General features: G+C 47.7%; 2 protein-coding genes across 25 annotated transcripts in view; one reads left to right on the forward strand and one right to left on the reverse strand.

The window, feature by feature from the left end:
* Positions 1–2872, forward strand: part of NUMB (NUMB endocytic adaptor protein) — a 92272-nt gene extending 89400 nt beyond the window's left edge. For all 16 annotated transcript variants that reach the window (XM_038139643.1, XM_038139654.1, XM_038139659.1 and 13 more), the window contains one exon: positions 922–2872. In XM_038139643.1, coding sequence (XP_037995571.1) covers positions 922–1643 — 722 coding nt within the window. In that variant the 3' untranslated portion in view covers positions 1644–2872. The remainder of the gene's footprint in view (positions 1–921) is intronic.
* PAPLN (papilin, proteoglycan like sulfated glycoprotein) overlaps positions 2140–21840 on the reverse strand; it is a 62730-nt gene continuing 43029 nt past the window's right edge. For 8 of the 9 annotated variants that reach the window (XM_038139640.1, XM_038139633.1, XM_038139641.1 and 5 more), the window contains 15 exons: positions 20610–20786; positions 19164–19320; positions 18467–18553; positions 17659–17959; positions 17419–17536; positions 16603–16732; positions 14750–15377; positions 13839–13976; positions 12344–12468; positions 11439–11577; positions 9893–10030; positions 9117–9244; positions 8443–8551; positions 6966–7141; positions 2140–6444 (listed from right to left, as the gene is read on the reverse strand). In XM_038139640.1, coding sequence (XP_037995568.1) covers positions 6269–6444; positions 6966–7141; positions 8443–8551; positions 9117–9244; positions 9893–10030; positions 11439–11577; positions 12344–12468; positions 13839–13976; positions 14750–15377; positions 16603–16732; positions 17419–17536; positions 17659–17959; positions 18467–18553; positions 19164–19320; positions 20610–20786 — 2727 coding nt within the window. In that variant the 3' untranslated portion in view covers positions 2140–6268. The remainder of the gene's footprint in view (positions 6445–6965; positions 7142–8442; positions 8552–9116; positions 9245–9892; positions 10031–11438; positions 11578–12343; positions 12469–13838; positions 13977–14749; positions 15378–16602; positions 16733–17418; positions 17537–17658; positions 17960–18466; positions 18554–19163; positions 19321–20609; positions 20787–21840) is intronic. The other variant, XM_038139637.1, reaches the window with a different exon arrangement.

The raw sequence follows: 21840 nt of genomic DNA on the forward strand, positions 1-21840 counted from the left end.
TGTCAGTGCCACTTAATGGCAAGTGGAAGGAACAGGAACAAAAGCTGGAAGTAGTAGCGTTTTGCACGAGTGGATGGAGGGAAGCGATGAACTTGATGGTGCTAGGTCTGTAACCTGGACTGATTCTTATTTTGGCAGCATTTTATAAAATCACTGCTTAAAAAGGAAGTAATGAAGTCGTATGCAAGTTTGTGTGTATAAAAGGGAAAGAATCTGTGTGTACCCAAAATAATTTTTGTGTGTTCTTTTCGCTAATATACATAAGGAGGGATTAAGTTGGTTGCTTAAAGGCTTAGAAGTTCATTTCTTCTGTTTAGCAAGTTTAGTCTGTCCCTCCAGGCCTTGTCTGCACTGTGTAAGGTGAAATGATCACCCATGTAGGCATATGAGCTTCTAGAAGGCTGCAGTCTGAGTTACTTCATGTCGTGGTGTAAGCGCCACTCCATGAGAGAAACTTCGCTAGTGAAATAGTAGGTTCTGCTTGGCCTTGTAAGAGCACCAGACTTTGTCTGTAGAACAGTGACCTTTGTGTTCCAAGTCTACCAGTCCTGAGCTGTGCATTCAGAAACTGATACTTCCCAGTTAGGGGGATTAGTGATTATGGACTAGATCATTGCCACAAAGTTATGAGTGCAGGCAGCAGCTTTCCTGCGTACCCTAAAGCCTTAGATGTCTGCTATGAAGAAAAACCCCATAAATCTGCACTTTAGTGAAGGAGTGCTTACCTACCTCATCTTAACAAATGTCTTCCTAGAACAGAACAGTACAGTGGATGCATAAAGATGCTTCCAATGGTGGGAGCATCTTTCAGTCATGTCAGGAGGAGGCCTGTGTGTTCTTGTGTACACCCTCCAGTCTTTCTAACCAATAAAAGGATGAGGAATGGAAACATTAGTGACTTGCCCATGCTTTCCTTCCCAGGCACCGAATGGAGCAGCACCTCCTCAGGTGCGGCCTCACCGAGTCTCTTCCAAGGAAATCACAGACGTACTCCCTCAGAGGCAGACCGCTGGTTGGAAGAGGTCTCAAAGACTGTCAGAGCCCAACAGCAGCCAACCTCAGCCCCAGCCCCACAGCCACTGCTCCAGCCTCCTCCAGCAGCTCCAGCCTCCCAGTCAGCACCAGCCTTCCCAGTCAGCACCTTCATTGCGCCTCAGCCTGTGCCGGTGGGCGTGGTACCGCCCATGCAGCCAGCGTTTATTCCAGCTCAGCCCTATGCTGTAGCAAATGGGATGACCTATGCAGCCCCAAGCGTCCCTGTGGTTGGGATCACACCTTCCCAGATGGTGGCCAACGTCTTCGGTACTGCCAGCCACACTCCAGCGGCCCACCCGCACCAGTCCCCCAGCCTGGTGAAGCAGCAGTCGGTGCCTCAGTACGACAGCAGCAGCAGCAGCGCCACTGCCAGCCCCTTCTTCCACCCGCCCGCGCAGCACAACGGCTCCGCCGCCTTCAACGGCGTGGAGGGGGGCAAATGGGCTGCCGAGGACAAGCATTCGCAGCCCCCCATGCCCACCCCGCAGGTCGACCCCTTTGAGGCACAGTGGGCGGCTCTGGAGGGCAAGGCAAAGCAGCGCACCAACCCCTCCCCCACCAACCCCTTCTCCAGTGACCTACAGAAGACATTCGAGATCGAACTCTGAGCGCTCCTGTGGGGGGCGGATAAATTGTACATTAGGCTAGAGGGATAAAGGGAGCAGAGGGGACCGTTCTGATCGGTTTGCTTTGATAATCCCAATGGTCCCTTCAAACAAAAATGGTTTAGAAAGAGGGAGCAATTATGGGGAGGATGGAAACACGCAAAGAATTTAATGTGCAGTTCTTAAAAGGAATCCTGGAGCCACCCCAGTCTGCATTCCCTACTCTCTTGGAAGGCTGGAAGTCAAATGGAGCGAAGAAAAGCACCCAGTCCCAAGGCCTGTTCTGCAGAAACATCAATCATCTCACAGAAAGGAAGGCAGATGTTTGTACCTGTGTCCTCCTGATGCCCTGCAAGCCCTGGATGTTCCCCCTCAGGGAAAAATTGGGTAGGGTGGGGGGTGGATATGGGTGGGATATTGTCACCTTAGCAAAAGCTAGGTTTGTGGAAAAAGTTGAGCTTCCATTTTGAGTAACAAAGTGAATATTATATGTAAAGAATAAAGTAAAGCCAAAATCTTTATTTTTATGCATTTAGAATATTTTAAATAGTTGGATATTAAAAGCTGTATGAGTTGTAAGTAATCTTGCCAAAGGTTAAAAACAAGGGGGTTGGATGTAAGAAATTGTACATAAGATTGATTTATCGCTGATTCTTATAGTAAGTAATATTGGGGGGGTGGAAAAAGGGGCTCTAGCTTGTTCTTGTATCTGTTCATTGTAAGTAGCATATTGCAACAACAATCACAACCGATAAGTCATTATATCGTAGTTTTAAATAAAGAAAATTAAAGAACAGTATTGTCATGGTTTGAAAACCATGGGGAGAATTTACTGTTTTTTATTGGAATCAGTCTACATATTCTATATAGTATGGATTTTTTTCCTTTCATGTATTGCTGCAGTTTCTTTGTCTTAATCTATTGGTTCTAACACTACTGTGACAACTTACTGTCATCATATCTACATCCTGGGGCTGCCTGGGAAACCATTTTATGTTTGTCTGTCAATAGTTCTTAGAGGTTTTTAACTTTGGTTTTATTTTTCCCCACTGATTTGTGAAACCTTGTGGTTAAGGCTGCAGCTGGTCCAGGTTCTGCCTCTGGTGACTTGTGAAAACCATCTCATTTTAACTTTACTTTTAAACTTTGGCCTTACAAGCAAATGTAAGTTATATATATTTGTACTGATGATTTATAATCTGCTTTAACAGAAATAAATGTTGGTGGTAGAAGCACTGTCTGTGAGAGACTTATTTCCCACCCTAATTCAGTTTCAGCATTTGCCCTTCTGGGTATCTTCTGTCTTGTAAGGTGGATGTGGATGAGCACTGCTTGCCGACCTAGCAGCCTCAGACTCATATCTTAACACCTCTCATTTTCTGCAACCTGTTAGGTTGCATTGAACTTTAAAACTGAATTTCAAAATATCCTTGCAATGCATAAGCACTTAAAGCTCTAAAATAGAGGCCTTTACTGAAAACACCAGATTCTGGGTTTATGGGGCTGTATTTTCTATCACTGAATATTTACAAAGAGACAAACATGAGGAGAGTAACATTCAGTAATGGCAAAAAGGAAAACTCTTTCTGTCCCCTACTATTAGAAAGAGCCATGTAAGATAATGATGTATGTTCACCTCTTTTCCATTTCTGCTGAGTTGATATCGACCCTGTTAGTGTGACTGGTTCTTGCCACATTCTCATGGGCACCACGTCAGTTTAGACACAAGGGAAAAAGTCAGACTCCATAACCTGAAGGGGAATAAACACTCCCTTTGTTAGCCCTTAGATTTGAGCTTGCCAGCAGTTTCCATTTCCAGGCAAGTACAGTGAGTCTTACAGTGACAGTTTAGAAAACAACTTGTGACATTACAGATTCTTACCTGTGTTCAGTATGGTATGAATAGTAATGCAAACACTGCCTGTGGGATTTGAGTTGGTGTCAATGCTTTTTTCAGCTTTCAAAAAGCAAACAAGTATTTATAGACATATATAGTAGGAAAGAAAGCAGTTTGTTACGTATTTTTCACAGTAAGGGCCCCAAGATCAAGCTGAAAATAGCCCAGTATAGCTACACCCTTCTCCTGCCCTGAAGATAAGCACTTCCTACAACCCATTGTTTAAGGAAAAAAACTAATATCTTGATTCTCACATAAAAAAGTAAACCTTGAGTAGGTGATTAAGTGGTACTACAGAGAGGGAGGAGCTGATCTTGTCAGAAGAAATGCAAAGATCCTTTAGTTGACTTGATGACATGGATTTACAGCAGGGAGCTGCATGCCTGTCAATCCCACCCTTACTGCCATGGTTGTGCAGCTGAAAGGAGGTCAGCATAAACTCTCCCCTAGTCAAAGCACTGCCAGTGTTAAAGTCCTGCCCATCAGCAGGCAGGGGGCTGTTACAGCCCTCAGGAGTCTGGAGAAAGCACTTCCTGGCCCTGTCTTATATAACCACAGAGTTTAAATGATAGGTGACTACATAGACTATTTAAATATTCTAAAAATAAAGCCTCTGACATCTTAGAAAGGGATTATATGGAACTGGCTACTTACTCTGGGACAAAAGGGTCTGACACATCCACAATCCACTTCCAGCCATGCTCCTGAGCAGAGCCTGACTACCCCTTGATGCTGTACACGGAACAGAGAGGGCTTCAAAATGACTGGAATTTACAGAGTCTCTGATTAGGTTCCTGGTCTTCAAAGGCAAAAATTGTAACATATACTGAAATGGTAAAATATCCCATACAGACACACAGAGAAAAAGGTGCTGGTCTGAGATGTTAAAGGGAAAAACATGTACAAACACAAGTGGATGTTTTCAGGACTATCTCATGGTCTTAAACATCCATTGATTTCAAACCTTATACTGTAATGCCTGCCTGCATTCCAGCAGAGGAATTTTTCCCTAATCAAATTAAAGGGTCTTAAATGCAAAATATGTATTTTTGTCTCTCCTAGCAAACAGAATCTATCAGACCACAGAAGGACCCAGCCCCAAATAGCTGTGACTGTCACCTGTCTCTCCTGTACTGGATTGCTTGTAGACTTCACCGTTTGTTCACATCCTAGAGCAGTGTGTTCAGTCCTGAACCATACCTGTGCTGATTTAGCTGCATTTCTTAAAAGCCTTGAAGTGACACAAGAAGACAAAAGTAAAAAAACCCAATCCTCCATCCCCCCAACCAAAATACCAACATCTACACACCCGTTTATACCTACTGTCTATGCAAATAATGCATGGGTAATGTTGCTAATAATTATGATCAACCCATCCAAGTGTACAATGAGGAAGAAGGGGACTGTCAGGGCTGATGCGAGGGTAGAACAATAGTGTGAAAGCTGTAAAATAATCCTTTTGCTCAAAAATAATTCCATTTTGAGATACTGAAGATAGCCAAGGCCTTTCCTGGTTTAACATGATATAATCATAACATAATCTCACCTCCCCACCCCTAATGCTTGAGATTTTCAGAGCCCCAGATGCACACTTGTTGCCACTCTATGTTGGTCTTGAAATGAAGGATGCTTTTCAGCTACAGCTGCTCTCCATCTGAAGTCCTAACTTGTTAGCCTGTAGCAGCAGGCATCAGCCTGGGCCACATGCAGAGCCAGGCTTTCCTGGATTTAACTGAGACTAGAGCAGATCCTTGGGAGGTTTGTTCTGGCAAATGAAATGCCCCTACACACATATTTCTATGTGTTTATTATTAGCCCCTGCCCAAACTCAGCACAACGTCAGATCAGCACAGTTCCGGCTCAGGGGAAAAAGATTACCTGCTGAGCCTTCCTAGAATGAGTGCTATTTAAACTGCAGCATCTCAGGACAGGTAATGGGTGTTGGTATATTCATCTAAATTACCCCTAGCGTTCAGGAAGGGCTAAAAGTAGTTTTCTATTTTGTCTTAAGCTTTCCGTGAAGCCTTGCTTCTGCATTCCACTCCAATGCTGATTGCAGTCATGTAGAAACCATACTGACCCTACTAGAAATTTGTCTAAGATCTGCTGGAATAGAACAGCGACAGTATCATGACATTACAGCTTCATCTTGAGAGCCAGTAATCTGCTAGGACTTCAACACTAATTTTATATGCACCAAGCTGTTTCTCATGGCCAGAGTCCTTTGCATTTAGATGGAAAGTGCACCCCAGGAGCACTTGTTCAGCAATGCTCATTGGAGGAACAAATGTTCATGGCTCATTAGTGCTTCAGTTGAAATGGTTCAGGCCCATCTTCAAACACTTCAGAGATCATGTTTTTAAGAGCGCTTCTTTCTTACTTGTATGAAGTCTCTCCCTCTTTCATGCTGGTCATCTGCCATCTCTAGTCACATCATCCTTACATCCCTACTATCATCTGGTTTCTGTGAATGACAGCAACTACTCTTAAGAGATGGAGTAGGTATGGGAGATACAAGGGAAATACAGGGGAAAGGTTTACAGGGGAAAAGGAGTTTACAATAAACCTGAGGGTGTTGGGTCTCCCACCTTCGAGCATTTACACTCACTACTCGCTGTTCAATTCACCCTCTCAGTCTTCTGAGCAGGGCAGGGTTCCTAGAACTGTCCCATGCAGTAAAAGAACAGAGTTGAGACCTCCAGTCTTGTCATCGGTCACCATGGCCATGCTGTCACCCGCGGGGGTGCGGGGGGCTGCCCTGGGGGCGGTGGCGAGCGCAGCTGGCGCAGCAGAAGCTGGAATAGTACTCGTTACCACAGAGCTGGGCCTGCAGGATCAGGTCACAGTTGGCAAGGTGGGGCTGGTCCACGCACTCTCTGCTCAGGTCCACAACGTGGCTCACAGTGGCTGCAGCCAAGCAAAGGGTGAACCAGCTGTAAATTTATCCTTAGATTGCTATTCCATCCCAAAAGACACAGCACGTTCCTGCTTCCTCCACCCCACCAGTTCTAAATTTAGTCCAACATCAAGAAGGGGACAATGAGTTTCAAGATGAAACAGACACTTCTGGTGAGATACAGGAGGAAAATGTAAATTCCAGGGAGAGAAAGACTACTCTATCTACCCTCTATGTAAAGATAGCTGGATGGTGTCCAAAGTCCAGCTACAAATCACGCAACCAACTATTTGATCAAGCAACTATGGCCTCAGGAAGTTAATTAGGCTCCCAATGCCCAGGTCAGGAGGTGTTTCCAACATCCTGCTTTTCTGTCCATGGAAAGCATGGCTCCTGAGGCAGCACGACCCAGAGGCTCCCGCTGCTCCCCAAAGCCTGAGGCTGGTGCTGGACTGGCACACACAATGGGTGCGATGGTGGCCAGGGGCCAGGCACTGTGCTGGGAGAAGCAGGAAGGTTGGGCTGTACTCACTGCTAGGCCGGCTCCTCAGCACCTTCACCTCCGAGCTGGCACTGACCGAGCTGCTGCTGCTGTAGGCACTGCATGTGTAGGATCCCTCGTCAGCCTCTTGGACGTTGCTTATAGTCAGGCTTCCATCCTGGGACAGGTGGATGTGGTGGCCATCCCCCCGCATGGGAACTCCATTCCTGGGGCCAAAAACAAATTATTTCATTATTGCCACCCATGGCTGCTAAAGGATCATCTAAAGGAGCTCCCTGTGCTCTTTGAAAAATGATGTTCTGTGAAGGGGTGAATTTTTAGAAGTTCAGCAGGGAGGAAGAAATCTTTTGCACAACCTGGCCCTGCAGTTGGGTGGTAACATGAGCCTGAGTGAGTCTACCTCTGTTGCCCAGTGTCTGCGTGAGAGGTAGCTGAGTCTGCGTGCTCTGAGCAAAGACATTGCCCTTTCTGCGAGCACACATTCTTGAGGTTTGAGGAACTCAGAGAAAATCCAGTGTGCCTTTTCCTCTCTCCAGGTTGTGGGCTGGCAGTACTTGTTTGGCTGGCATTGACAGCAGCACGTACTGCTTGATGAGCATACAGGGTAGTGAACAATGTGCCCTCTTTCCTCTCCCTTTAAAAGTTTGTTTAAAAAACCAGCAAGATTGTGTCTGTTCACTTCCTCCTGGAATAATCTGTGCCCAGCAGGAAAACTGCCTGAATTGTGAACTCCTGGTTACCAATGAAATGAAATTGATTTCACTGGAAAGGCTTTCATTCCAACTCTGAAACATGCATCATTTTGTTAGACGAAATACCAAACTTAGGTATAGAAGAAGAGCTCTATGTGTGAGATGGCCCACTTCAGTCCTAACCCTTGGAATTTCAACATTAACCCGTCCATCTCTCTGGGTAGTTTGTAAGAATGCTCCAAAGCAGAACTGATTATTTTCAAACAGGAAAAACAGCCCTCACTAAACACTTGCACAAATTCAGAGTTTCCTGATAAACTATCAGGAAAAGAGAACACAGCTTTTCACTTTAAAATGCTTCTAAATCTCCTTTGCTTCCATTGACAGTAAATGGAGAGAACTGTTGCAACAGGAAGCTGGGAGAAGAGGGCCTAAAATGTCTGTCACAATTAGGCAGAGAGGGTTTTTTATAAAGCAACTAAAGCTTTTCCTCTGATTACTCCTTTTAGTTCATGTTATTTTCATGTCACTAGTTTTCCAGCACAAAGCCCTTCTGACCTCCATGAAATCTTAATTTAATGTCTGATTTTCTCCTTATTTGGCTGGAAGATGAACTTGATGCCCGCACTCCCTACAGGGATCTTGCCCAGGATTTTTGGGTAACATCCAAGTTGTTTTAAGAAAGGGTAGGTGATACTAGTTGGGGCTGATAACTGTGGTCTCTGCCATACCTGGCAGGCACCCTGCATTAATATTTGGAGGGTAAATGATGAGGTTTGGGAAGAGAAGGAAAATTCCATCTCATTTTGGCTCACCTTGACCACCTTATATTCACATTGTTGCCAGTCACTGTACACTGAAGCTGAGCAGTCCCTCCCTCAGGTACCGTGATGCTTGGCAGAAGACCAGTGATCCTCAGCTCTCCTGGACCAGAAGGGAAATCATCAGTAGCAGGGGGACAATGCCACCCTCCCCCTGGGAGTAGGAGCATTCCCTCATGAGAAAAGTCCAACACATCCCATAATGAGCTACAAGCCCCTGGGCCCCCAGCATGTTTGAGGCTGTGCTGTTGCTGCTCTGGGGAATGTGGATTTCCTAGGATTTTGGCCCAAGAAAGGACAAGTAACAAAGGTCTCAAAGAACTTTTTCCTCCAGCTGGACACATGCATGTGACACACAGAGAAGAACCATCTCCTTAGTTTCTCTTGCTCTTATACTCATCCCACACCAGAGTCCCAGAAACAAGGCCCTGAGAGTCACTCTTACTGTGCTGCCAATCCCCTTCTCCCAGCTGCTTGGAGCACTGGACACATGCAGATGACCACTGGGTAAAACAACGCATTCTTCCCTTGCCCTCAGGATGCCTGTTAAACTCTAGATGTGAAGCAAAGAGGCACAGAAGCAATGGAACCCACACTGGCCCTGCACAGCCCTCCCTGTTTGCTACTCCTGTGCGCACGAGGCGGGTGTGCTGCCGCCCACCCCGTACCTAGAGGCCGGAGCAGGACCTGGCGCTGGTCGCGGTCACGTCCATTGGAGGCAAGGCAGGTGAAGAAGCCAATGTCTTCAGAGCTGACCCGGCTGATCAGCAGGGCCCCGTCCGACTGTTGCCTGTGCCTGGGGAACAAAGCCAGCGCGTCCCTCAGCCTGTGCCTGGGTCAGGATGGCACTCCTGAGAGCCAGCAGAGGTGAAGCTAAGCCTTGTGCACAACTTTGTAGTATCACTGAGCAAAGATTTAGCAGCTCAAATGCTTCAGGGGTTGTAATGCAACCCTTAGTCCTCAAATCCCAGCACTGATGCTATAAGAATCTGGAAAAACTTGCTGCTAGAGCAGATTTCTGGGAGCAGAGAGAGGAGAGAGCAACACCAGTAGCTGTGGAAGTCCACTACAGATGCCCTGATCTCTCTCTGCTGTGAACCTCTGCCCTTGCTCACTGACCAGCTGGTCTTTGGCAAATTTGCTAGCCATGTGTTCTTTTTCTGCTAACCTTGCTGCTGAATAAATTGGAGCTCTGGTTCACTTTTAGACCCTGTGTCACAGCTGTTCCCTCAAGGGTTCAACATTCAATCTTCCATCTGTGAGGGAGGGAGGACAGGGCAGGCCGGCAGTACAGCCTGGCCCTGATGGAGGAAGCTGGACAGCATAAAGTTAGACAGACCCTCGCTGCATGGCCAACAGCTCTGTTCTCTCAGAGAGGAGACAGGGAAGGAAAAGCAAGGAGGATGCTCTTCTCATGAACGGTTGGAGCCACTTGGGAGCTCACCTGGGAGAGGAGAGGGGCTGCCCATCTTTCTGCCACTCAATGGTGAGAGCTGGTGATGCTTCCACTGTGCAAGGCAGTCTGACTCTCTCCCCAACATTGGCCTCCACTACTGCGGGCTCGCTCTTATCCATTTTCAACCTGCAAAGTTCACAAGCACAGCAAAAGATGTAGAAACTTCTTTGCTCAGCATTTGACCTTCAGCACGAGGCTTTATCAATCACAGGCCTTATTTTTTGCCTCCAATGGCAAAGGGAGGTCTCTGTACTCCCATGAGAGCTCCGATGCCTGCCATTACCAACATCCACTCCCAACATTCAGAAAAGAGCAGCCTCTATAAAATCCTGCTCTAGTTCAGCACAGCTTGGTGCTGCAGTCCTGTCAGCCAGCTTATTTTACAAACAGCAACCCTTAGAACAACCCTCTGGATAACAGCTGAGGAGGCATTAACAATGAGAACACAGGGCAAACAGTACAAAGTCCTAAAGAGGGCACCGAGCAAGCTTCTCCTTGGGTGCTTATCTGGCACACAAAAATGAGCCTTTTTAGGGTGTGAAGAGCCTATTGCAATCACCTGACTGCACAAGGTCCAGGAGCTGGTTGTCCACTTCATGCAGCAGAAAGGTTGAGGTCATGTCCTCACAACACTCATCTCATGTTCTTTGCTCTCTTATAATCACAGCTAAACACTGTTTTAGAAGGGAACTAAACCATGTGTTCCCACAGTTAAATAAAACGTCATCTACCCTACCCCCATTCTGTGACCTGAATTCTTGATCTCAAAAAATAAAACCAAAGAGCCTTAATTCAATGTTCTTAATTCAATGAATCACTTATTACTGCTTTTAGGCAGAAGCAGCTAAGGAGATTGCTGCAGAGTTCAGCAAATTGGCTGGATTTTGGGCTGTAAACTCAAAAAAAGAGAGAGATCAGATCATGGCCCTATTTAATCTGGAATCCCAACATGCTTCATTTAAGGCAAAAATAATTTGCTCCCCTTTATTTCTGTGGGGCCTAGGAACAATAAAAAAACCACGCAAGAAGCAAAAAAAAATGCCAGCATATGACGAGACAGTTTTGGGTCAAACTGGTTTGGTCACAAAACATTTAAAATTAATTAGTGGAGGCTGAAGGAGCTGAAGTTTTCTTCAATATACATATGTCTATTTTGTGCTAGTTAAGCAGCTCCCATTTGCTTTGTTTTTTTTCAGAACAGGTTTCTCTTTCTGCCTGCACTAACATGAACGGCTAAGGATGCTGCCTCAAGACTTCCTTTGTTTGAGCCCAGCTCCTTTGCTGCCAGGTTCCCTGTGCATCTTTGCTCAGAGTATGCTTCTTTCAAGAGATCCTTGGGGAGGACAGAAGACAGCTTGTGACTAGGACCTTCTCCCGTTCCTGTTGTCAGCAGTTCAGTGCAGCATGCTTCCCAACTGTGTCCTGGAACAGCTGACCCAGGACCTTTCCAGTCTTTGGCTTTTCTACATGAAGAGATGCCATATGGTTCATCATCTGGGCACAGTGGACAAACTGTTGCTGCAGGTGAACCTACCTGTATGTGAGCTGCTGACGCACAGAGGAGCCGGCTGCCTGCACAAGCTGCCTGCCTCTGGGTAACCCTCGGCGCTGCTGATTTGCCTCCTGAAGGACCCGACCTCTCTCACCCTCGGCCAGAACGCTGCTCTGGTACTCTATTCAAAACAAAATGCCATATGTGAATAAAAGGATACTTCTTACTGTGACCTCTTGCATAGGGTTTCTGTGAGCTTGGGAGAGCTTGCTGAACTAGAGCCAAAGAGCCCTTCAGCCATCTGCTTTTTGGCTGACTAGTGCAGTAAACCTGCGCTGTCTACTAATGAGAGTCATAGACCTGCAGGCAAGCAATTTTAGACTCTTTTTCCTCCTCTGTCAGTGAACATGTTGCAACATCCCTTAGGCCACAGCGCCTTCTGCCCCATGTGCCATTGCTGTGACAAAGCACACTTCAGAGATGGAAGGCTACAGGGTGCCTTTCTGGCCCATCTTTTGAGACTAGTATTTCATTTTTTTGGTTTTGTTTCTGAAATAAGGCACATTTTTCAGAACAGGGAATTATTTGTTGCCCAGCAGGACCTATTTGGGCAAAACACGAAACATAAAAATGCACCAGCAGTTCTGTTTTGGATCAGAAGGCAGCTGATGGCTCTCAGGGAGGAAGACATACTTGCTGTGATAGAAACTGGGTGGGTTAAAGGCAAGCTACAACTCCATTTATGGGGTGACACTGCAGGGGAGAAAGTATTTTAGGGCTAAGGCTTTATCATGAAGTAACACCAAAAGAGGCCCTGCTGTCTCCACACTCCCTCTTGGCAGCAGAGGAAGTTTCCTCCTGCAGCTGGCTTTACTGAGCCTGTGCTCAGTAACCATTAATGAGGAGCCCTGAGTCACCTCTCCGGTCCTGAGTAGAAGATAATTCACCTGTGATCTGCAGCTGAATCTGTCGGCTCTCTGTCCTCCCGTCAGAAGTGAGGCACGTGTAGGTGCCAGCATCCTCGGGCACGACGTGGCTGATCACCAGGGAGTTGTCGGACTGGTAGGTGTGCCTGCAACAGTGCGGGAGCGCTGCCTGCCTTGGCACCCACTGCAGCCCGCCAGGGCACAGCGGCCAGCCCAGGCTGGTGTTACACAAACCATCCCCATGCAGTGCCCTCCCCGGCTCAGAAAAAACCAAAACCCTGCTGACCACAGACAGGTCACAGGCAGGGGAGGAAAGGAGAAAGGAGCAGAAAGGAGGTCAGGAACAGAGAGGAAAACTGAGATGGAAAACAGGGAACTGCTTTCAGTAGCTCTCCCATTAGGAGGCAAACTGCCCTTTCAGGGGGGAGCTTGAGTCCCAGCAGCCAACTGCAAACAGAAAAGCATAACTGGGCTTTTCTTAACTGTGATTTTCATAACACAAAAGGACTGACTGGCTCCAGACAGACTTGCTGGAAACAGACTTCCCAGGAAAAACAGGTTTAAAAGTAGTTTAAGAAATAATTGTGCCAGAGATTTTCAGCCAGAGAAACTCTGGGTTATTAGGCTGCAAGTTGCACCCCCAACTACTGGCTTTGTGCTGCCCCAAGATGAACCCAAGAGAAGCAATATTTTCCTGCATCACTACCCACGTCAGCTTCCACCAGTGTTATGGAACAGCACTTGCTCTGCCCCATAACTCTAGCCAACACCTCATTACTGGTGCAGACTGTACCTGTTTCTGCTATGCACAGAGCAGGTGGACTGTAGATGAATATGGGGGCTTCTTTATTTCTTTAAAAAAAAAGAAGTGTACTGGTTGTGGCTGGTATAGTGTTAATTTTCTTCACAGTAGCTGGTATGTGGCCGTGTTTTGGATTTGTCCTGAAAACAGTGTTGATGTTTTCACTACTGCTGAGAAGTGTTTACACCAAGTCAAGGCCTTTTCTGCTTCTCACCCCACCCGCCAGTGGGCTGTGGGTGTGCAAGAAGCTGGGAGGGGACACAGCTGGGACAGCTGACCCTGACAGACCACAGGGATATTCCATACCATATGGCATCGTGCTTAGCATGTGCAGCTGGGGAAAGGAGGAGGAGCGGGGGAAAGTTCGGAGTGATGGCGTTTGTCTTCTCAAGTCACTGCTATGTGTGATGGGGCCCTGTGCTTCTGGAGACAGCTGAACACCTGCCTGCCTGTGGGAAGTGATGAATGAATCCCTTGTTTTGCTTTGCTTGCACCCACAGCTTTTATTTTGTCTTTTAAACTGTCTTTATCTCAGTCCATGGATTTTCTCAGTTTTACCCTTCTGATTCTCTCTCCCATCCCACCAAGGGTGAGTGAGCAGCTCTGTGGGGCTGAGTTGCCAGCTGGGGTGAAACTATGACAGTCCTTTTTGGACTCTGGCACTCTGCCCAGCAAGGAGCCCATCTGCTCTACAATGAAGGGATCTGAGCTCACCTGTCAGAGGAGACCGGTCGGCTGTTCTTCATCCACTCCACTCTGGAGAGTGGGGACATGCCTGTCTTGCAGACCAGCTGGATGTTTTGTCCCACAACTGCTGTCACAAGATGGGGCTTGCCTTCCTCCAGGATTGTTCTGAAAGAGAAAGTGATTCCATTGGCACTTTTACTGCCCTCCTCACCTCTGCGTCCTCTCTTGTGACTCTGGATGAGTTACAACCACAAGGCAAAGCAGGACCAGTTGCCCATTCAGCTTTGAGCAGATGCACTGGACAGCATGGGGAGCCCTCTCCTATACAGCAAAGGCTGCTCTGGACAGAGTGAATGCTACAATATCTCCTGGAAGAAAGCCCTGTGACCCCTCTCTTCTGAAGGAACAAGGTACAGCCCAGGAGACAGACAGATCCAGTGCAGATATATTTAGATCTAGCTCTACACACTCCTGATTTTCAGGATAATGCTATCTAGATCTTGACCCAAAGTCTGCATCTTAAAAGTCTTCCCTAGAACAACCCACTGCTTCTCCATGCAGTGCTGAGATAAAGGCTCTGAAGTCAGAGTGTCAGCTAAATTTGTTGGTCAGAATAAGAAAAACACATACAGATTCTCATTTACAGTGTAAGAAGGCCTCCCAGACAGAGACCCCAGGATTCTGCAGTCTTTTCACACATGATACTTCAGTGCTGTCAGAGACCTGGGAGCATGTGAGGAAAGAGACAGCAGGTAATGCCAGGGCCTGAATAACAGTGACTTGATTTACCAAGGGGCCACATGTGTAGCTAATCCATCACATGGTATCCCCAGTTAGCTAGTCCCAGCTGAGGCAACATTTTCACTCCAGAGAAAGCTGCACTGATGCTTCATAATGAGCTAGCAGAACAGGTGGGAGGGGTGGGTGGAAATCATCACCTGTGCAGAGCCTGTGCTGGGAACAAGTCTGCAGACTCCTGGTGCCCAAATCCCTCTGTCACAGAAGCATCTGCTCCGAAAGCCTCACGCCACTGCTTGCCTTCCCGGGACAGCACCTGCCGGCCGCCGCTGCTCTGCCTGTCCGAGGGCCCAGGCAGGGCTGCTTCCCAGGAGCGCAGCTGGCCCAGGCTGTCCAGTCTGCTTCTGTGGCTCTCCAGCACACCAGTCCTTGGCAAGGCCTCTGGCAGCACATCCCTCCTCCAGCTGCGGCTGTCTTGCTTGGGGAGTGAAGCCCCATAGGTTCTTCCTTCTTGGCTGTGACTTGCAGTCTCTCTTGTGGGTGATTGCTGCTGACCCTGAGCACGTCCTGTGTGAGAACTGGAGCCAGTCAGCTGGTGTTGCAGGGCTTCTGTACCAGGAGAGGGCTGGAGCTCCAGATGACTGACCCCCACAGAGCTGTGGCACGCTCTCATGCACTCCTCCTCCGAGGCAAAGCTGTTTTTATTGCCGTGACAGCCGCCATACCAAAACCGGTTGCACTTGCCAACAACTCCCACAAAGTACCAGCGAGTGGTCCAGTTGGTGCAGGGGCCGTGGGCACTGGGCAGCAGGCACATGACAGGGTATGCTACCAAAAAGAGTGGAACAGAGGGAGATGTGAGGGTCACAAAGCACAAAGGTCCACGGGCTTCAAGCCACCTACCTAGATGATTTATCTGATGGCCCTGCGGGCAAAGGGCAGGTGGGAAAGTAGGACACCTAGGTGTCCTACCCAGCTGTGCTTTGAAACTGAGAAACTGCTCACATGTTTCTTTTTGCCTCAGTTTTGCCTCTGATGGAAGAACCATCTTTGGAGACAGTTCTGAATCTAGACACCAGACAGATGCTTTACAGCCTTGCTTGGAAAATTCTGCAACTGCAAACAGGCTCTGGAGCTTCCTCTCCTGCAAGGGACACATGGCTGCCATTTGTACATTTCCAGCCCACGAAGCAAGTGGCTTAGACCCAGCTGTGAAGAAGACTTATGCATTACAGAATACCCCTGCACACCGGTATAAAGAGGAGCATGGCCCAAGGTGTCTACAAACCCAGAGCCATGGGTATCAGCCACATGCTGACAAACACTGGATGCGGGGCTCTGGCTGCCAGGTGCTTTGTCAAGCTGTGGCTCAGCTGAGAGGATCCAGAGAGTTTTCCCCTTCCCCAAGGCTGCACCACAAGGATGGCCACCAAGAAATCTCTGTGCTGCAGCAGGAGGGCAAGGCCTTGCAGCTGCACAGTGCCTGCAGAGGGTACAGCTGGGCACTAAAGGAGCAAAAATGCTTTCGCCCAGCAGCCCTTGTGTCCTCACAGCACAGCAGGCACTAGATTGAACTTTGCTGGCTAAGGGCATCCCTGCAGCCCTGAGCAACCCCTCCTTCCCCAGGTAGTTCTCATTCCTCCCCTGTCCACAGGCTGTATGAAGACTGAGCACTGTCCTGATTCCACAGGAGATCCCTACTTCTTAACCTGGGTAATTTGTTCAGAGCACTCCAGGCTGCATCAAAGTGTCTTCTCAGGGACAAACAACTCCTGAGTAGTCCTGCAGACTGACAGAGATCACACAAACACACTTCTGTCCAACTATCAACAGAGGACAACAAGAATTTTTGCAGCAGCTGGTAGAGCTGAATCCTCAAGCTGCTTTTCTACACTCCCTCCAAGGTTCTGCTGCCCCAACCACCAGGTAGAAATTCTCTTCTGAGAGATTATTTACTACATCTTACAGACAGCAGAGCCTCTACACAGGAAACTTTTATATGCTACTGGACTCTTTTTGTGTTTCTAAACCAATAAGCCAAAGCATCTCTTACGGTAGTTGGGCCTGTTGAGACATCCTTCCCCTCGAGGACCTTTGGCTGAGGCGACGTTGTCAAAACAGCAGCCATACACGGAGCCGCGGCACTCGCCTGAGGGGTGCTGCTGGGACAAGGCTTGGCTTGCCTTGGAGACAGGAACGGAAAGCCAAGAGTTATCCTCTTATCCACATGAGGACAGCAGTACATGCAAGGCAACGTGTGCAAGCTGTCAGCTGCACACAGCCAGCTGTTAGAGGCACCACTGTTTGCTTGTTTGCCTCCTAGAGGCTTTTGTCCTTGGAAAGGGTGGGAAACTTGGCTGTCAGCCACAGAGCTGGGGCTGCACTTCTCTGCAAGGCACACCTAGGCAGCCCAGCAGCAGGCCAATTGTTATTGCTGCCACCAACAAGCGCCCCAACCTATGGGAGGCACCACCTCCCCACCCTGAATTAATCTACAGAGTTTACAAACAAAAGCAATTAATAGAAGCCATGCTTTTCCCATTTTTTTTCCCCTAGAAACTGGATAGCAATCTTCTGACCAACAGAAATTTGATTATTCAATCAGGTCTACATAGGATGGCCTTCTACTTCTCAGACATCTCCTCACCACCTGCTCTGTGCCCTGCTTGTAGAGGATTGCATGTGAATACTCCAGATTGAGCAGGAGCAAGGTGGGCCAAAGGGCTTGATGCCATGCCTCAAGTATTGGTTCCTCAGCATTACTGGCAGAGGTGAAGCCCAACAGGATCCACGATGTGAGTCAGCAGGGTCAAATATGAATTTTCATATCTGACTGACTGCTAAAATGCAAAAAAGCTTTTGTACTTACTGCTGGAGTGGTTGCAGTGGGATGATTTTGTCTCGTTCGAATGTCAGGGTAGTATTGTGGGCATCCAATGTTGTTTGGACCCTGGGCAGCCGATACTCCATCGGGGCAGCAGCCATACCTACAGACAGAAGGGCTGCAGTGACACCTGACCTGCCCAGTCAACAGGCATGGGCTACAAGATTCAGGAAGCCCCCAGAAAAGGCAGTGCCTCCCTGCTCAGGTCTATCTACTTCCAGCTACCTGTTTTGGTGGCAGGTGCTGAAAGGGCAGCCTCTCCCCAGAGGGCCCGATGCCGGAGTGCGCCCATCTGGACAGCAGCCATGTGGGCTCTGGTGGCAGTCCCGAGAGCCAGTCCCTGCAGGGGGGTCCTGAGAGAAGCTGAGCCGATGGGAACCTGGGGAGCGGGACTGGGGCTCCCAGTGGACAGCAAACAAGTTGACGCTGTGGTCTTTGGTGGATGGAATGTGCTGATTCCCTGAGGCACTATGGATCATGGTGTTCCCAGGAAGCATTCTTCCATCATCAGAATCTGGTGAGAGAACTCAAGGTATGCAGGTGAGCATGAAAATCTGGCCAGCTTTCCTCCTCTCTGCTGTCTTTCACCTGCCCAAGGCCACCTGGCAGGATTTTCTGAATCACATCTAGGGGTGTCTTCTGGCCCACCCTTCCTGATGTGGCTGAGGTACTTTGCTCATTGCCTTGACCATTCTTCCTGCTGTCCCATGAGAAACCACATTGCTGTGGTCCCTTCACATCATCCTTTCTTGTTCCTATGATCTGCTTTGGGCATCATTTCTTCCAGCCAGCACTTAAGTCATGCTAACAGAACCTGTGATCCATATCCTATACAGAGTCTTCTGCATGGATAGATTCAAATACTTCTCACTGTTGGTGTAAAAGAATCTACATTTTGTCCCTGGCTCCTTGAGTTTCTAGGAGCCCATGAAAAAAAATGAGAGAAACGAAGAAAAGAATGATCCCAGTCCCTACCACAGCCTATTCCAAGTATCCCATAATCAAACCCCAAATCAAAAAAATTCTTCCAAACCTGGGGCAGGGCTGTTTGGGTTGTAACGGGTCAGCAAGGACTGGCGAGTGACATTGTATCCCATAGGGTCCTGCATGCTGGGGACCTCTGCAAAGAGACACATACACAAAATGGGTGCAGTTAGTCCAGCACTGTGCTCTAATAATTGCAAATACATCCAGCAGTCAGCAGGAGATAAAAGCTGATGAAAATGTTCCTGTTCCTCTTGTGCAATAGCTGCTGAGCAGCAATTGGATTCGATTGGATTGTCAGGACAAGCGACCTACAACAGGCAGGCAGACAAAAGTCAGCGTTGCAGCTCTGAAAGGGAGAACAGACACAGACAAGAAGCAAAATGTTCTGAAAAGTTGTGACTCCTTTAGAGCCAGTCCACAGAGGGATGAGAGTTGGCTATAGTTTTTTACTACTGAGCCTGCCCAAGTTACCATCCTTCTGGACTGGGATGCCTGGGATCAGTCTGCAGCACACGCACTGGATCATAGAATACTGGATTCAAAATGGACACACACCAATGTTGTTCCCAAGCCTCTTTCATACATTTCAAACAGCACAGGTACTGGGACTCTGAAGATGCAAACTCACAGGATGGAGATAGACAGGCAAAAAGCTGAGAACATAAGCTGGTGCAGAGATGGGAATTTCTACTCCTAAGCAAAAGCATGTTGGGGAAAGCTGGGTGTGCAGCAATACCACTCACGCTGTGGCAGGTAGCAGGGCTGTGTGTTGCAGCTACCCAGGGTGGTTGGTTTCTGTGGCTGGATGGCTTTGCATGTCTCAGGACTGTAGACTTTGGAGTCGCCGTCAGCACAGATGACCTGGCGTGTCCGGATGCCTGAATCGCAGCTCTTGGAACACTTGGGCACAGAGACAAGGCACTGAGCAGGCAGCAAAGGCTGAATGCAGAAACCCCACAGATCAGAAGTGGGGAACAGCTGCATGATTAGCTGCAGGCTGAGCACAGCTTCCTCCACCAAGACAAAGCAAACAATATTTCAGCTGGAATCATCTGAGCAATTAGAAAACCATACTCTAAACCATTTTACCAGATGTTCCACCCAGCCCTGAAGCATTAGGCTCTGTGCCACACAGCCTGTAACATACAGATGAGCTGCTGTTACCCACAGCGGTGTGTCAGGGAGCTGGAGAGAATCATTTCAGCCTGAAGGCATAAAGGCATCTCAATTCTCTGGAGATCCACCAGCTGTGGGTGGGTCAGTTTGCATTCAAGAGCAGCACATTACAACTGGAAAGCAAATGAGTGGCTTTCTTGTAAGAAGCTAACTGGAGTTTGCCTTACTGGGAACTGTGGATGAGAGGGACCAGCGGCTCAGAGGAGGGGATAGATAGCATGAGGTGTCTGTGCAACCCACACGGCCCATGGCAAGTTCTATAAACATTTGGAGAGTATTTCCCTCTAATTCAGAGAGGCAGATAGGAGACCTTCTGATATCAGAAAGTCAGGAGAAAGATCAGATTAAGATAAGAAACTTCTTTAGCTGTAACTAAAACTTGGCCCACATCTCATGAAGAAGCATATGTAACATGTTTTAGCCCAGAACAAGCTGGTCTGGCTAACACAAAAGTGAAAAAGTGTGTTTGGAAGTCACCTGATGCATTTGATCTACCCGTATCTCAACCCTCTGACACTTTTCCCAGGTTGGAGACAGTCTGGCTTCCACCACAAAGACAGGATTAATCCATCAGATGCACAGTTTATCTGAATAATTACAAAAATGTACTTTAAAGCATATCACCAAGTGCAATGACCAGTTCTGAAGCCTACAGCTGTGAGCCAAACTTGAGCTGAGAGCTGTTCTGCTGATCACAGTAATGGAGCAAAGAATTGAGAATAAGCAGCAAGAGTGGATTGTTTCAGCTTATTGGCTGCATTTTGCCACTGTCACTGAAACGATAATCTCCCCTCAGAAGGATTTATTTTTGTAGCAGCTGCACACAAAATGGGCATCAGATTAACTGGAGCATTACTAGTGCCAGTTACAACACAACTGTGAGCCAAGGGGCTGGTAATGAAGCAGTCCTTGCTCCCAGCCTCAGTCAATGTGCAGACTGCACGGATCAAAGCTTGTTTGTGTGCACAGCAATACAATCAGTAATTTTGGAGCCATGACAGCGAGGTGCTCACCAGACCCCAGTCTCCAACATGCCAGCTGATTTCCTGGATGCAGTTTTCCTTGAGGCAGGGCTGGGTGGCTGATGGCTTTGGCTCCATTAGACAAGCAAAGTCCTGAGCCTGGGAGCCCTGCTGCGTCCTGCAGGTGACAGTCCGGGTCTGCACTCCTTCCCCACAGCTGGCTGAGCACTGCAGAAAGGGGGCCCAACAATTACAAAGAAGCACCTGGTTTCCTCTTGCAGTTCCAGGCTGGGCTCCCTATCATTAGAGCAGAGCACCATTTTGAGACTGCCTGAAGCAACCAGCAATCATTAGAATAATTTTCTGGGGTGGGAGTTAGCAGAGTAACTGTTTAGGCTGTAGAGGAGACAATAGGACATGGGAGTATGGGATAGGGTCTGGAAGATCTGGAGCTCACTGGATGATTTTGGCCTATTCATATACTAACTCTTGATGTCTCCCCAAAGGAGATGTGGAGGATGAATTTAGGAAAATATCAGAAAAATGCCAGACACTGCAAAATACATTGAGAACAAAACATGGTAGAAAATATCCAGAAAGTCATGTTATTTACATCTCATTAAAACCAACGCAAGGTGAAGAATTTTAGGGAAAGTAAAAGGTTAGTTTCTTATATTGCTCATGTCTTTCATTTGAAGACTTTGTGCTCTATTTTTACAGTATGGAGCTGTGATAACTTCTATACCAGTAACTAGTTTGTGACATTTCCAATGCCCTCTTAAATTCACAGTGGTGTTTCCTGGAATCCAACCTACTTCTACATGAATTACCAAGGTGTCTTACAGAGAGCATTAACTTGGGGACAATCTGAATCACTTCAGATGAGCTTCCCAGCTGAGTTTCAGCCATTCATCTACCAGAGTAACCTTTTAACTCAGAGTACACAAAACACAGTTGCTTCTGAGAACACTGGAATGAATTACTCAGGCATCAGTTTGTAAGAACGTGACCCTTGGTGCCTTCCCTAAACAGCACTCTTACTCCACAACCTCAAAGTTCACACCTCACATCTCGCAAGGTGGGGGGAAAGAGGGGGTGGAAGGACTTTCCAGTCTGGGTGATCACGCCTCAAAGTTGCATTTTGTGCTGTTGCACAACTCAGACAGGCTAAGTGCAACCACAAGATTGCAATTCAAATGTTGCAAGCATGCATGTACTCCCTCTACCAGAGGAACATTCTCTTGTTAGAAACTTTAGGGACTGAGTAGACATTCTCTTTACT

Source organism: Motacilla alba, chromosome 5 (assembly GCF_015832195.1).
Source record: "Motacilla alba alba isolate MOTALB_02 chromosome 5, Motacilla_alba_V1.0_pri, whole genome shotgun sequence".
NCBI lineage: Eukaryota > Metazoa > Chordata > Aves > Passeriformes > Motacillidae > Motacilla > Motacilla alba.